Source organism: Armigeres subalbatus, unplaced genomic scaffold, assembly GCF_024139115.2.
Source record: "Armigeres subalbatus isolate Guangzhou_Male unplaced genomic scaffold, GZ_Asu_2 Contig491, whole genome shotgun sequence".
Lineage (NCBI taxonomy): Eukaryota > Metazoa > Arthropoda > Insecta > Diptera > Culicidae > Armigeres > Armigeres subalbatus.
In genome coordinates, this window is record NW_026943251.1 from 69,847 (window position 1) to 82,117 (window position 12,271).

Sequence of the window (12,271 nt, forward strand, 5' to 3'; positions counted from 1 at the left end):
AAGTAGTAATACACAAACCGGCTATTAATATTAGATAGTCGTCGGCAAATCCATAGGTAGGAAAACCGCCATTATTGAGTAATCTTAATAGCGTATCTGCAACGAGATTCCACAAAAGTGGAGATAATACTCCCCCTTGAGGGCATCCGCAGACACTTAATTTCCTAATCGCTGCTTGACGTAATGTCGAGTAGAGATGTCGGTTTTTAAGCATCTGGTGAATCCATTTGGTAATTATATTAGGTAGCCCATGACAACGTGCGGCTTCCAATATTGCATCGAAAGACACGTTGTCAAAAGCACCCTCAATATCTAAAAACGCACCCAAGCATGATTGCTTTTGAGCAAATGCTTTTTCGATGTCGTAGACAACCTTGTGTAGAAGAGTCACGGTGGACTTTCCAGATTGGTAAGCATGTTGATTAACATGAAGAGGCATGTTTGCCAAACAGTCATCACGAATGTGATGATCGATAATGCTTATAATGCTTAGAACCATTTCAGAAGAAATGAGGTCAGACTGATGGGTCTAAAACTCTTTGCTTCTTCATACGAAAAACGTCCTCCTTTTGGGATAGACTTTACAGTGACATCCCGCCAGGATATGGAAATATACCCAGTAGCAAAACTGCATACGAAAAGTTTTTTCAAAACATGTTTTATATACTCAAAACCCCCTGAAAAAGAACGGGACAGATACCATCTCCCTTGGAGATTTGTAAGGAGCAAAACTGTTAAGACATTGAATCGATTCTGTAGTTATGATTCTACGAGCCTGAGCCCAAGACCCATAGCTACAGGAAAAGACATCAGGAAAATCCGAAGATGTTATATCGACACATCCAGGGAAGTGCGTATCAAATAAGTGCTCTAACGATTTATCATCAAAAGAAGTGTAGCCGCCATTTGGCTTGCGAATTTTGCCAACTTGGAAATACTTGGATCTCACAAGAATTTTATTCAATCGACTGGCTTCACTCAAATTGGAAACATTTGCACAAAGGTTTTTTCAGCCGGATTGCTCAGCAGGTCGTAGAGCTTTCTTGTAAGCTTTGCGAGCCAACTTAAAAGAATCCGTCCCTGCTGAATGGCTTATGCTCCAACTCCTTCTACACTGCTTCCTGAGCTTAGCCAAATCGGAATTCCACCACGGGGTTCCTCTTGAGGTTTTTACAGAACGCATAGGGCAAGCTTCTTCAAAAGCTTCCACGATATGCAACGTTGTAGTATCAACGGCATCATCCAAGTCGGTAGGAGTTTCAATGGATGGTAGATATCCATGAAATTTTGTCGAGAGCAACTCTGTATAGAGATCCCAGTTGGTTGAACGGGGATTTCTAAAACGCAAGGTCTGCGAAGAAACATTCAACTGATCAAAATAGATGTAGCGATGGTCAGATATGGATTCCTCATCTGACACATGCCAATTCGTCAACTCGTGACTGATTCTATTGGAGCAGAGAGTTATGTCTAATACTTCTGCTCTATTAGATACCATAAAGGTTGGGCGATTGCCTATGTTAAGTAAACCAAGTTCGGTACTACTTAAGTATTCCATCAAGCTGGAGCCTCTCAGATTGATATCCGAGCTACCCCAGATGATGTGATGAGTATTAGCATCACTGCCGACAATTAGCGGAAGGCCTTTTGAAGTGCAATATATGACAACTCGTTTGAAAGCATCCGTAGGAGATGGTTCATCATGTGGTAAATAAACCGAACAATAGACGTATTTCCTGACGTCCCAGATGCATAAATTGTGACAGCACATACATCTCTGGTTGTTAGTTCTGAGAAAAGTATAGCAACGAAAGCGTTGTTAACAAGTACACACGCAAGCAGCATTTATCGAGAGTTTGCCATTTCATTAATGAAAGCAGCAAAAACCAGGTGCACTAGGTTACCAAGGTGGAAAGTACCCTTGCGAAAATAGGGTTCCTGTACCAAAGCCACTTTGGGATTTGCCATTTTGCATAAGTCTACAAAGATTAATCGTTGCTGTTCTTTTGTGCTGAAGATTGATTTGAGCTATCCTAACTGTAGCCATTGCGAATTACGATAATACACTCCACAACTTCAACATTTATGTGAACAGCAACGATGAAACCAAGTCGGTATCGTATCAAGAACGTCAAAGACGAAACACAGAGTACACTGTGAAAAACGCATAAAGCGAATCCATATAGGTGACAATTAGATAAAAACTAAATAAAACATACTCATAATCCCACCGTTATTTAACCTCAAGTTGAGATTGAAAAAGAGAAGCCGATTATTCCGCAGAAGCAATCAGTTAACTACGCCATAGCTCCGGTTGGCGCAATAAGGGCTCAATACTGTGAAGGGTGCCCTGGTGCTTCACAGAGCTCCGTTAGCGGTTAGGTTCATTTTAGACCCCCCTAACCATTCATTCATAGGCACGGTAAGCATAAAGCCGCATCACACCAAGAATTAGGGGTCACCTGTATGGTGGACTTTTACCACTGGAACAGGCAATCCGTAGCGTTATTCTTAGCCAGACAACCGGCTGCCGACACCACACGGCTATCTAGGCTGTTCGTGGAGAGAAGTTGACATTGACTTTACGTCAACTCTCAATGTGGCCGAACAGCCGGAATATTATGAATATTGTTTCAAATGAGGTTTTTTTTTTTCAAACGATTCACAAACTGGGATGTGGAAACTGCAAAGCAAAAGCAGCTTCAACCGATGAAAGCAAACGAATCTTTCTGCAATTGGGCAGGTTATAACTAAATGCAGTACGATACAGGACATTAATCGTAGTAGGAGTAATCATCTTCCACGATGGGGAATCCCAATTGGTAGGATTGTAAAACAAGGAGTCGTATAGGATTATCCGGAAATCTGCTTTTCTCCGGAGGTTAGTTGTAGTAGCAAGAAAAGGGATCCAAGGTAGGTATGATTGATAACAGATGGCTCTCTACAAAATACTGTCTCAGAACGTGTACTACGTTCTGAAAACGACTATTTAAAGGAAAACTGCTCGCTAGAAAGAAGACGGAATGATGTATGTGAAGCGTACTGAAGCGATAGCATCCCGAATGCTGGTTGGTTAGCTTCACTGGAGGTCTGGTACTTATTGGAACGACATAGGACATGTTTAGCTGTGTAGAGGATCCCACAGATATAGCAAATTGTGTGGATGGGATTTCCTCCAAAACTATGACAGAGCCGAGTATGCCAAGTCCGCAATCGGGAGGTAGCTTGTTAGTTCCTAAGGTTATGTATATCAATCCAAGCCTCGGTGGAGCCTTTAATTTTGCGTGGCTTCGGAGTAGTGGAGGTCCGCCAGGAGGCAATTCTCACGAAGCGTCGGCCTTGGTATCTGGCACCAGTAAGGAGATCGGGGATTGGTTTTGCCGGGAACTCCGCAGTGCCTTGCGATCCATGCAAACGTTGTGTACTGGCGCTGGTTAGTGAAAAGGCTACGGATCCAGGAGTGCCGCTCTGTTATGCAGAAATGACAATGGCTGAGTAGACCATGATCAAAAGCAATATCCTTAATCAGTAAGTGATAGCTTTGGTTGAGAATATATTGCCAATGCAGGGAAAGCTGTCCGGTTGATGATGTTTGGACAGGTGACCCCGATTTCAACTTCACGGCTGAAAACCGACCCAATCATAAACCTGTATCCATAGTTTCTGTATTCGCCATACAAGAGTTCAGAGAACCAAAAACGTTGTGCTATAGAGCTTATTGTGGATGAACAGGAGTATCAGCTCCTCGATCCATACCCGTGGGTCGGAGTCATTTAGAGGAGACCAGCTCTGGCCATTGTGCGCAGGATCCGATTCACTTTAACGTAATGTGACCAGACGTCCCGCATTTCGCTGCATTTTTCAGCTTCGTACAAATATTTTTCTAATTTTTTTTTGGCCAGAATCTTTGCGAAATGCACTTTTGGAGGAACCACTTTCAAGCCAATAACCCAATCCAGACAGGCTTCCCGCGTTTCGCAGGACGCTTGCTGGTCACATTACTTTAACGAGGAAAGTGATACTATCTAGACCAACATTTGAAAAGGGCGTAACAGCCAAAATTTATTCCTTTTGATTCTTTGTCCCCATATATAGCTATATATGCAGACAAAGAATCAAAAGGAATAAATTTTGGCTGTTACGCCCTTTTCAAATGTTGGTCTAGCTATGATCTCCGGATGTGGCAGACGAGAATGCAGCCGCTTTGTGGCAGATAATCGTCAGCACACGATGGCGGAGTGGCAGGATGCTTACCTCGGCACAGGCGGCATCGGCGAGCAGTCCAGCAGCAGCTCTTATGTACTGGTTGAATGTCAGCGACAGAGTAACGATGAGATTACGGTGGGCAAGGCGAGTTAGTTACATGCACCAGGGCAGAACGCCCTGTTGTTGATCTTATGGGGTTACGTACAGGGTTCGAGCCAAAAAAATCTTGATTTCACAAATGACGCTAACTACACGTAAACGGAGAAGGAAGGTTAGACTCCAGTCGATAAATGCATCAAACATTTTAACGACTTTGTGATTAGGAATAGGGAGTTCCCCCAACTTCTATGACAGGCATGCTTGCTGGCAGTAATAGAGAACACTTTCAAAGTGGCTCAACGAGAGACCATATGGCATAGAGCAATATGTAGTTTGGGCTTTGAATTAAGTATCATAACCAATAATCAAATTGATAAATGTTATTATATGAACAAAATTAACCTTTTGTCTGTGCTCTGGGGTCAATATGACCCCAGGCCACTTTGAGTGGCTGCCATTTTTTTAATTTTCAACCGATTCTCCTAATTTTTGGTAGTTTGGTAAAACTCGCCGAGATCTGTCTCCTAGGTGCAAATTGAAAAATCTTGAAAATTTGCGCTACAGTGTCCTTTTTTCAAAAAAATTACGTTGTCTGTGCTCTGGGGTCAAATTGACCCCAAATTGAAATTGCTATAACTTTTTTAATGTTTGGCCAATTTCGGATTTTTGGGGCTGTTTCGAAAGATAATTTAATTATCTTTCAGGTCGTTACCAAAGATTGACTATAGGTGGACGGGTACATCGCGGGGAGGGATTTTTGTAAAAAAGGGTACAAAAACAGTGATTTTCATGCTTATTTTATTATATCTGAAAATCCTACCCATTCTGAACTGCACCTTTCAAAAGGTTATGCAGAAAGGCGTGTGCTTTGGCATGAGGCATTGATTAGTTTAGCGCTTGATCGCTAGGTGGCGGTATATTTGAATTCATTATTTTAGACTACTCAAGTAACTCCGATATATAGAATTTTCCTCATTGTAAAATATTCTAATCGCACAATTTTGACATTTGTAAAGATGACGTCTGTAACAAAGTTCGTCTGATGGGAATAGACTGTCATGCGACGGAATAAATACTAAGGGAATTTACAAATAGGCGGCGCTAGTGTACTTGCAATATTTTTGCATATATGAAATATTGCTTTAGCTTGAGATCCCTCATACTTACACACAAGTTGTATTCGGCAACATTGTTCAGGATGTCTATCACTACAAAGCGGTGCTCAATATAATGAGCACTTCTTCCCATTTTAAATTTGTGCGATAAGAATATTTACACTGAGGAGAATTCTATACATCGGAATATCTTGAGTAGTCTAAAATAATGAATTCAAATATACCACCACCTGGCGGCCGAGTTCTAAACTTATCAACGCCTCATGCCAAAGCACATGCCTTCCTGCACAGACTTTTTAAAAAAGTTGCAGTTCAAAATGGGTAGGATTTTCGGATATAAGTAAAATAATCATGAAAATCACTGTTTTTGTATCCTTGTTCACTAAAACCCCTCCCCGCGATGTACCCGCCCACCTATAGTCAATCTTTGGTAACGATCTGAAAGATGATTAAATTATCTTTCGAAACAGCCCCAAAAATCCAAAATTGGCCGAACATTGAAAAAGTTATAGCAATTTAAATTTGGGGTCAATTTGACCCCAGAGCACAGACAACGTAAGTTTTTTTGAGCACAGACAGAAGGTTAAGTATTTTGACACGAGGCGAGTCAACCTGGTAATAAAAGACTTGGTAAATTTTTTTTATGAGATCTGCTTTGATATTATATGTAAATATCAATATGCCTCCCTCCCCTCGATTTTTTATCCGAAAATAATAGTTTGACAAATTTTTATTTGTTAGAAACGTGTTACGCGATGATGTGTAGAGCAGGGGGGTAATATGCGGTGCATCGCGCCTCCTCTGCATGTAGTATGAAGCAAATGTAAATAAACAATCCCACAATTTTTACGTTAGTCAGCAGTAGTGTAGGTTAACCAATATCCTACAAGATTCCAGTTCGAAAAATGTTACACTTGCCAAGCGGGGTGGCCCAGGGTGGCCCGCCTTTCCCAAGCGGCGAGGCCCGGATAATACATCTTAGGTAGGCTTGATTTGTTCGTGGATGACAGGCTTACTCCCCCCCTGGTGTAGAGGCCGCAAAGACTGCTCAAAGACTGTGGCAGACAACTGACGATGGCTTATCTGGCGAAGACCAGAAAGCTATTCATTCTGTTCTAACGCTCGCTGATTTTTTCGATCTGCGATACAGCAAAGCAGGCTAATGTTTCTTTTTTATTTGTTTAAACAAATTTGAAACGTACCGAGTGACGTGACTTCAGAAGCGCCTACTGATCCTCTTTTATTTCCACAAACGGGAGATCCTATTTAAACAGGGTTTTAGAATCTTGCCACTACGCTCGCGCATTCCGTGTTAGACTGGTTCAGAGACTACTATGTTATTGTTGTTCCAAGGAAAGTGAACATTTAGCCTTTCGGGACACTTAGTTCATGAGAAAAACTACGATCCTGAATCAACATTTGAAAAGGGTGCAACAGCCAAAATTTATTCATTCCGGCTCCTCGCCTACATACATACCGTTTTTCATACAAAATGGTCACCAAAATTGGTTCACACGCAACCGAGATCTAGATCTCCAAAATCGACCATTTTGTATGAAAAAGTGGGCTATTTTTTATGCCGGTCACTGTATATAAACAAAGCTATATACGCAAATAACTGGATGCATACATTCGGGATGTTACGCCCTATTCAAATGTTGTTTTAAAACCCATCGAATTCGTAAAATATTTGCCTTATTGCGAAGTTTCAGATCATCGTGATCTTTGAAAAACACCTAATAAGGTGGAAAAGAATGACCTTATTTCCTGAAAATATATTCTTAGGACAACATAGCAAAGGTGATTCTACACGTGGGTGGCTATATATTTAATGCTCAACTATGCAAATTTCTGTAATTATCGATCCTTAAATGTATATTCTTTGTTGCAAATAAACAGTGCTGTTCCATTAATTTATCTATAATTTTTCTATCTTATCTACCCAACTTACGATTTCCAGGACGCGTCATCCCCATGCCGGCCGAGTGCGCGGCCAACCCTCTGCAGAGGGCTCTCGCCGATGCCATCATCCGGATGGTACCGATGGATGAACTCCGCATCCTACTGGCCTGCGGGGCCAAAGTTAACGAGCAGGTTACACAAGGCTTGCGCCCCCTGCACTATGCCGTCTGGCAGAACAATGAAGCGGCGGTCAACCTATTGATGGTGAGGAGTGCCGATATCAATGCCATCGACGAAGTTGGTTACAGTGCTTTGCATCTTGCTGCGGAACACGGGTAACTATTAAAAATGGGTCAATAATTTAAAAAGGTTAACTTACATCATTTCAATCTTCTCTCACAGTTATTACGATTTGGCCAAGATACTCTTGAATGGCGGATGCAAAGTGGACTACCGTGATCCTTCGGACGATCCTTATCCAAGGACCACACTTTGCGATGAACCGCTTCGGTTGGCCTTACGAAACCGTCACTACGATGTGGCAAAACTTCTGCTCGAAAGAGGTGCAGATCCGAACAAACGTTACTTCTTTGGTTCGGAAATTAACTTGGCCACCGATATCGAAAGCTTGGATCTGTTGCTTCGTTTCGGAGCGAATACTGAGGCACGAGATCGATCTGGAATCACGCCACTAATGAGAGCCGTTCGAACTAATGGAAATATCGATGCTGTTCTTTTGTTGCTTCAGTATGGTGCAAATGTGAACGCAATGACCGATGCCAGAAACGATTATCGTACCGTCCTGCATTATGCTGTTCTTTCAGGTAGATATTCTAAGATATTTACAGCTTTCAATAATCTAATAAAGATCTGCTCTTCTGCTAACATGTGTGTGTTATTAGGTTTAAATCTTTTCGGCGGTATGTTTTACTTTATTTTAACGACTTTTCTTGACCTTCACTTACTTATTATAAGATCTTTCTGAAGCTTTGTATTTTTGGCACCCGACCCCAGACTGCCGACGACCAAACACTTTTAACGAAAGGAAATTTCTTCTACTCTCTAGGAAATGCTTCTTTGGTCACATTGCTTATCAAACAGGGGGCTCGTGTGGATATTCCTGCTCCACTTCCGGAACCGGATAGTCCTAGCCCTTTGGATCTAGCGGTGCTACGTGGCGATCCCACACTGGTGCGTATTTTGTTGGAAAATGGTGCCAACGTGAACCGTTGCAGCCCCATTATCGGATCACCTCTACACGTGGCCTGCGCTGACAATATTCCGCATAGAGTAGAAATAATGAAGGTAAATATTGATGTTCAGGTAACATAAGCATTTCAAAAGTATTTAAACAAACATTTTCCCACAGATGCTCTTATCATACGGTGCCGATCCAAATGTCCGTGTAGTCGGAGATATTGCTACCAATGCCATTCTAAGACCGCCACTTGCCGAACTGATAGCTAGTAACGATGATGTGAAACCTGAAGAACTTAGGTTACTAATGAAATTCGGCGCCAGAGTAAGTTTTGTTTGCGAAACCCATCCATCCAGATCTTCAATCTCTCTTCTTCCCTTTCCACCAGGTCATCCTGAAAACCCAATTCCGAGACCCCGATGGATTGCTGAACTGCCTGACCAACATGAACCACAAGTCGGACTCCTTCCGGATAATACTGGAAGCAGCGGAAGAGTTCGATCCCTGCATGATTCGCCGGAACCAGCAGCTGAACGACGATCAGCGAATGCTTCTGCTGGAGCGAGCCACTATCCCGATTCCGCTCAAGTCCCGCCTGCGAGCTCACTTCCGAAGGTTATTTGGCCGCAACTTGCCTGAATTTGTACCATCCCTGTTCATCCCGAGAGAGCTGCAGAGTTATCTGCTGTACGAGCATAGCTATTGAAGTGGCTCGATCTGCGTACGTCCGATGACAGTGTAGAATGTGGTACAAATTATTTGATAAACTTTTAATCATCGTAAGCTAATATTTGTAGAAAATGAATCCCGATGAGACTTGCCCTACGAGAACGAATATATTCCTAAAACTTTGAACTTTGAAAACATGTGACATAATAGACATTTTGTAGGTTAAGTAATGATGCAGAAAATTAATGACGATACTGCCACTTTTGATGTGGATCGTGGTCTTTTTCCTGGTAAAAAGGTTCCACGCATGTCACTCGTGAAAGAATTCTGGTAGTGAAAGCAACCCTAGGGTTATTTGTAATGTGTAATACACAGGAAAACTTATGCAGTAAACTTTAGACTTTGTAATCGATTGGTGATCAATTTATTTTGTAGTTTATAACGCTATATGGAGATTCCCTAATTTTATTATTTGGTACAATAAAAACACATATTTTGGAAAAAAAGTGCTAGTTTTTTTTATCTAATGTACTTACTCATTTCAAACTTGATGGGCTACAGCCTATGCCGAATGGAATATTCTTCTCTTCTCTTTTTAGTCAATCGCTTCCATTCGCCCTAAACGTTCAACGCCCTCAGGTCCTCTTCAGCTGCAAAAATACATCATGCTCACGGCCTTCCACGAAGCCTACGGCCTTTTTCGGGTTCTATAGCATAATATCTTTGCTTGACGCACTTCCGGCATACAAACAACGTGCCTAGACTACCGTAGTCTGCCGTGTTGTATAAGCTTACCAATATCCATCACTTTGTACACTTTCCTCAACTCGTTATTCATGTGAGGCCGTCAAATGCCGTTCTCCCCTGTTTATCGCTAAGTATTGTCTAGGAGCACCTTACGCTGAAATACTCCGAAAATTCCTCTGATCAGCCTCCGTAATAAGTCCTATAAGCTCCATTAGCTGCTGCTATACACCTTTTCGTGGGGCTCTCCTTAGCGGTAGATGGCTACATAGCAAGACCATGCTGATTGCTGAGGGTGGCTGGGTTCGATTCGCGGTGTCAGTCTAGGCAATTTTCGGATTGGAATCATCGTGGTAGCCTCATGATATACGAATGCCGAAATGGTAGCTTGGCTTAGAAACCTCGCAGTTAATAACTGTGAAAGTGCTGAATGAACACTAAGCTGCGAGGCGGCAATGTCCCATCCACCGTCGATCTGCCTTTCCGGAATCCAAACTGCTTCTCCGACAAGCCGATCTCGCCCTTCGCGAACTGCGACAGCCTATTAGGGATAATCCTTTCCAGAAGCTTTCCCCAGTGTATTCTTAGTAGGCATATGGGATTTCTTATACGATGCTGCACTCCCCAACGGTTTCCCTGGTTTCGACAGCAACACCAGTTTCTGAATCTTCCACCACTTATTTGGAAAAGTAGCCATCTGTAGGCATTTCTGGCAGCACCATCCTGAACAACAAATCTGGAAACGCCAGTATAGCAGTTTTTAGAGCCACGTTTGAAAATTAAATCCGGACCTGGAGCTTTCTTCATCTTCAGACCTTTCGCCACTGATGACAGCTCGTCGTTGGAGACTCTGCATACCTGCAGGAATGGTGAATCGGTCTTCATCTTCGGTACGGTGCAGGCGGGCCACATCGTAGAATCATGCTGCGGGAAGACACCGTCCACGATGATCTTCAACTTGTCCGGACACATCTCCGCTGGCGTTGCTGGACCCTAGATTTTCCTTATTGCCACACGATAAGCATTGCCCTGCAAGGATCATCGTCAGCTTCTTTGGCACAACTGTTTGAAGCAATTGGACTTGGCTGACTTTGATCTCCCATTTGAAAGCCGCTCAGCTTCCTCGGAAAACTATCTTACGCTCTTCTCTTGCTGTTTCAGACCTTGCCCTCTGAAAACACGTCTCCTGGCCTTGGAGACAGTCCCACCAGGCCACTAGTAATTTGGGCGTCGGCTGTCCAATGGCTCCAGTTTCATTGGCATCGACGCATCGCAAGCCCTCGCCAACGTTTCCGTCAGTTCATCTGCTTCAGATTTGTTGCGCCTCGACAACCTTCGGGGTGCTTTCTGATAAAAAGCTCCTTGTCAGAAAGTCTCTGTCTTCCATTCTCACCCGGAAATTCTTATCCCTCCGAGTCAAGCCTCGGTAGCCGTGTTCCAAAACTATACCGGATCGCTTGGTGATTGCCAGGAGGCCTCACAAACTTCCAGCTCATGTTTTCACCAGCGACGGACCGTAAAACGTCACGTCAATGATGGACTCCTGCTCGTCTCTGCGAAATGTACTAACGGTACCTTCGCGTTGCCCAGTCTGACTTCCAGCTTTGGTAAAGCGCCTTTCAGCAAACTGTCACCTCTGGCGTTGGTCAGCCTGCCGGCTTCCCAATTCCACTGCCTAAAGCGCATTGAAGTCGCCTTCAATGATGACGGGTTTAAGGCGTCGATCTGCTTCTCCGTGGTGCATCCACCATCCGGTTACATACTCGCTCTAAAGTCCACCTTGGGGTGCGTAGCCAGCCAAGCACACGAAGATCCCGCGCTGATTTTGGCGACAACAAACCCTTCTGCTAGAGCTGCTGTTTCACCACTTCGTGAATAGGGAATTTGCCCATAACTTGATAGCCGCAATCCCCTAAATGAATCCGCCACCCAGTTGCCATTATTTGAAGGGTTTCCGATAAGGCTCAGCATTAAAGTACCGTAAGTCGCACATTTATTCTGTTGTCGACTGTCACAACAGTTGCTGTAAAGCGGTATCGCAATGATTGAGATTCAATCTGGATGATTCTCCATTAATCCCGGTCCGCTCTTTCGCTCTTCTTTGTATGCAGGTGTGGCATCGTAGCCACCCGTCGGCCATGGTCGTTTCTAATCCTCCGGTTTGCAGAGCAGGCATTTTGGTTGCTTTCGTACAGTCCTTCAGCAACGTGTCTTCGTGCACATTTTCTACATAGACCAGATCTGTCCGGACCTTTTGCAGTTTGCGCCGCCTGGTGTCCAAACACCATGCATTTGAAGCATCACTCCATCTCTTTGGTGACTCATGCGTGAGTAAGTC

The 12,271-nt window shown here is 43.4% G+C and overlaps 1 protein-coding gene across 3 annotated transcripts in view; it reads left to right on the plus strand.

The window, feature by feature from the left end:
• The window catches only part of LOC134204263 (ankyrin repeat, PH and SEC7 domain containing protein secG-like), a 29,108-nt gene extending 19,420 nt beyond the window's left edge, over nucleotides 1-9,688 (plus strand). For 2 of the 3 annotated variants that reach the window (XM_062679089.1, XM_062679087.1), the window contains exons 2-7: nucleotides 7,381-7,657; nucleotides 7,725-8,146; nucleotides 8,225-8,242; nucleotides 8,389-8,627; nucleotides 8,692-8,844; nucleotides 8,909-9,688. In XM_062679089.1, coding sequence (XP_062535073.1) covers nucleotides 7,395-7,657; nucleotides 7,725-8,146; nucleotides 8,225-8,242; nucleotides 8,389-8,627; nucleotides 8,692-8,844; nucleotides 8,909-9,226 — 1,413 coding nt within the window. In that variant the 5' untranslated portion in view covers nucleotides 7,381-7,394 and the 3' untranslated portion in view covers nucleotides 9,227-9,688. The remainder of the gene's footprint in view (nucleotides 1-7,380; nucleotides 7,658-7,724; nucleotides 8,147-8,224; nucleotides 8,243-8,388; nucleotides 8,628-8,691; nucleotides 8,845-8,908) is intronic. The other variant, XM_062679088.1, reaches the window with a different exon arrangement.
• The last annotated feature ends 2,583 nt before the right edge of the window (nucleotides 9,689-12,271 follow it).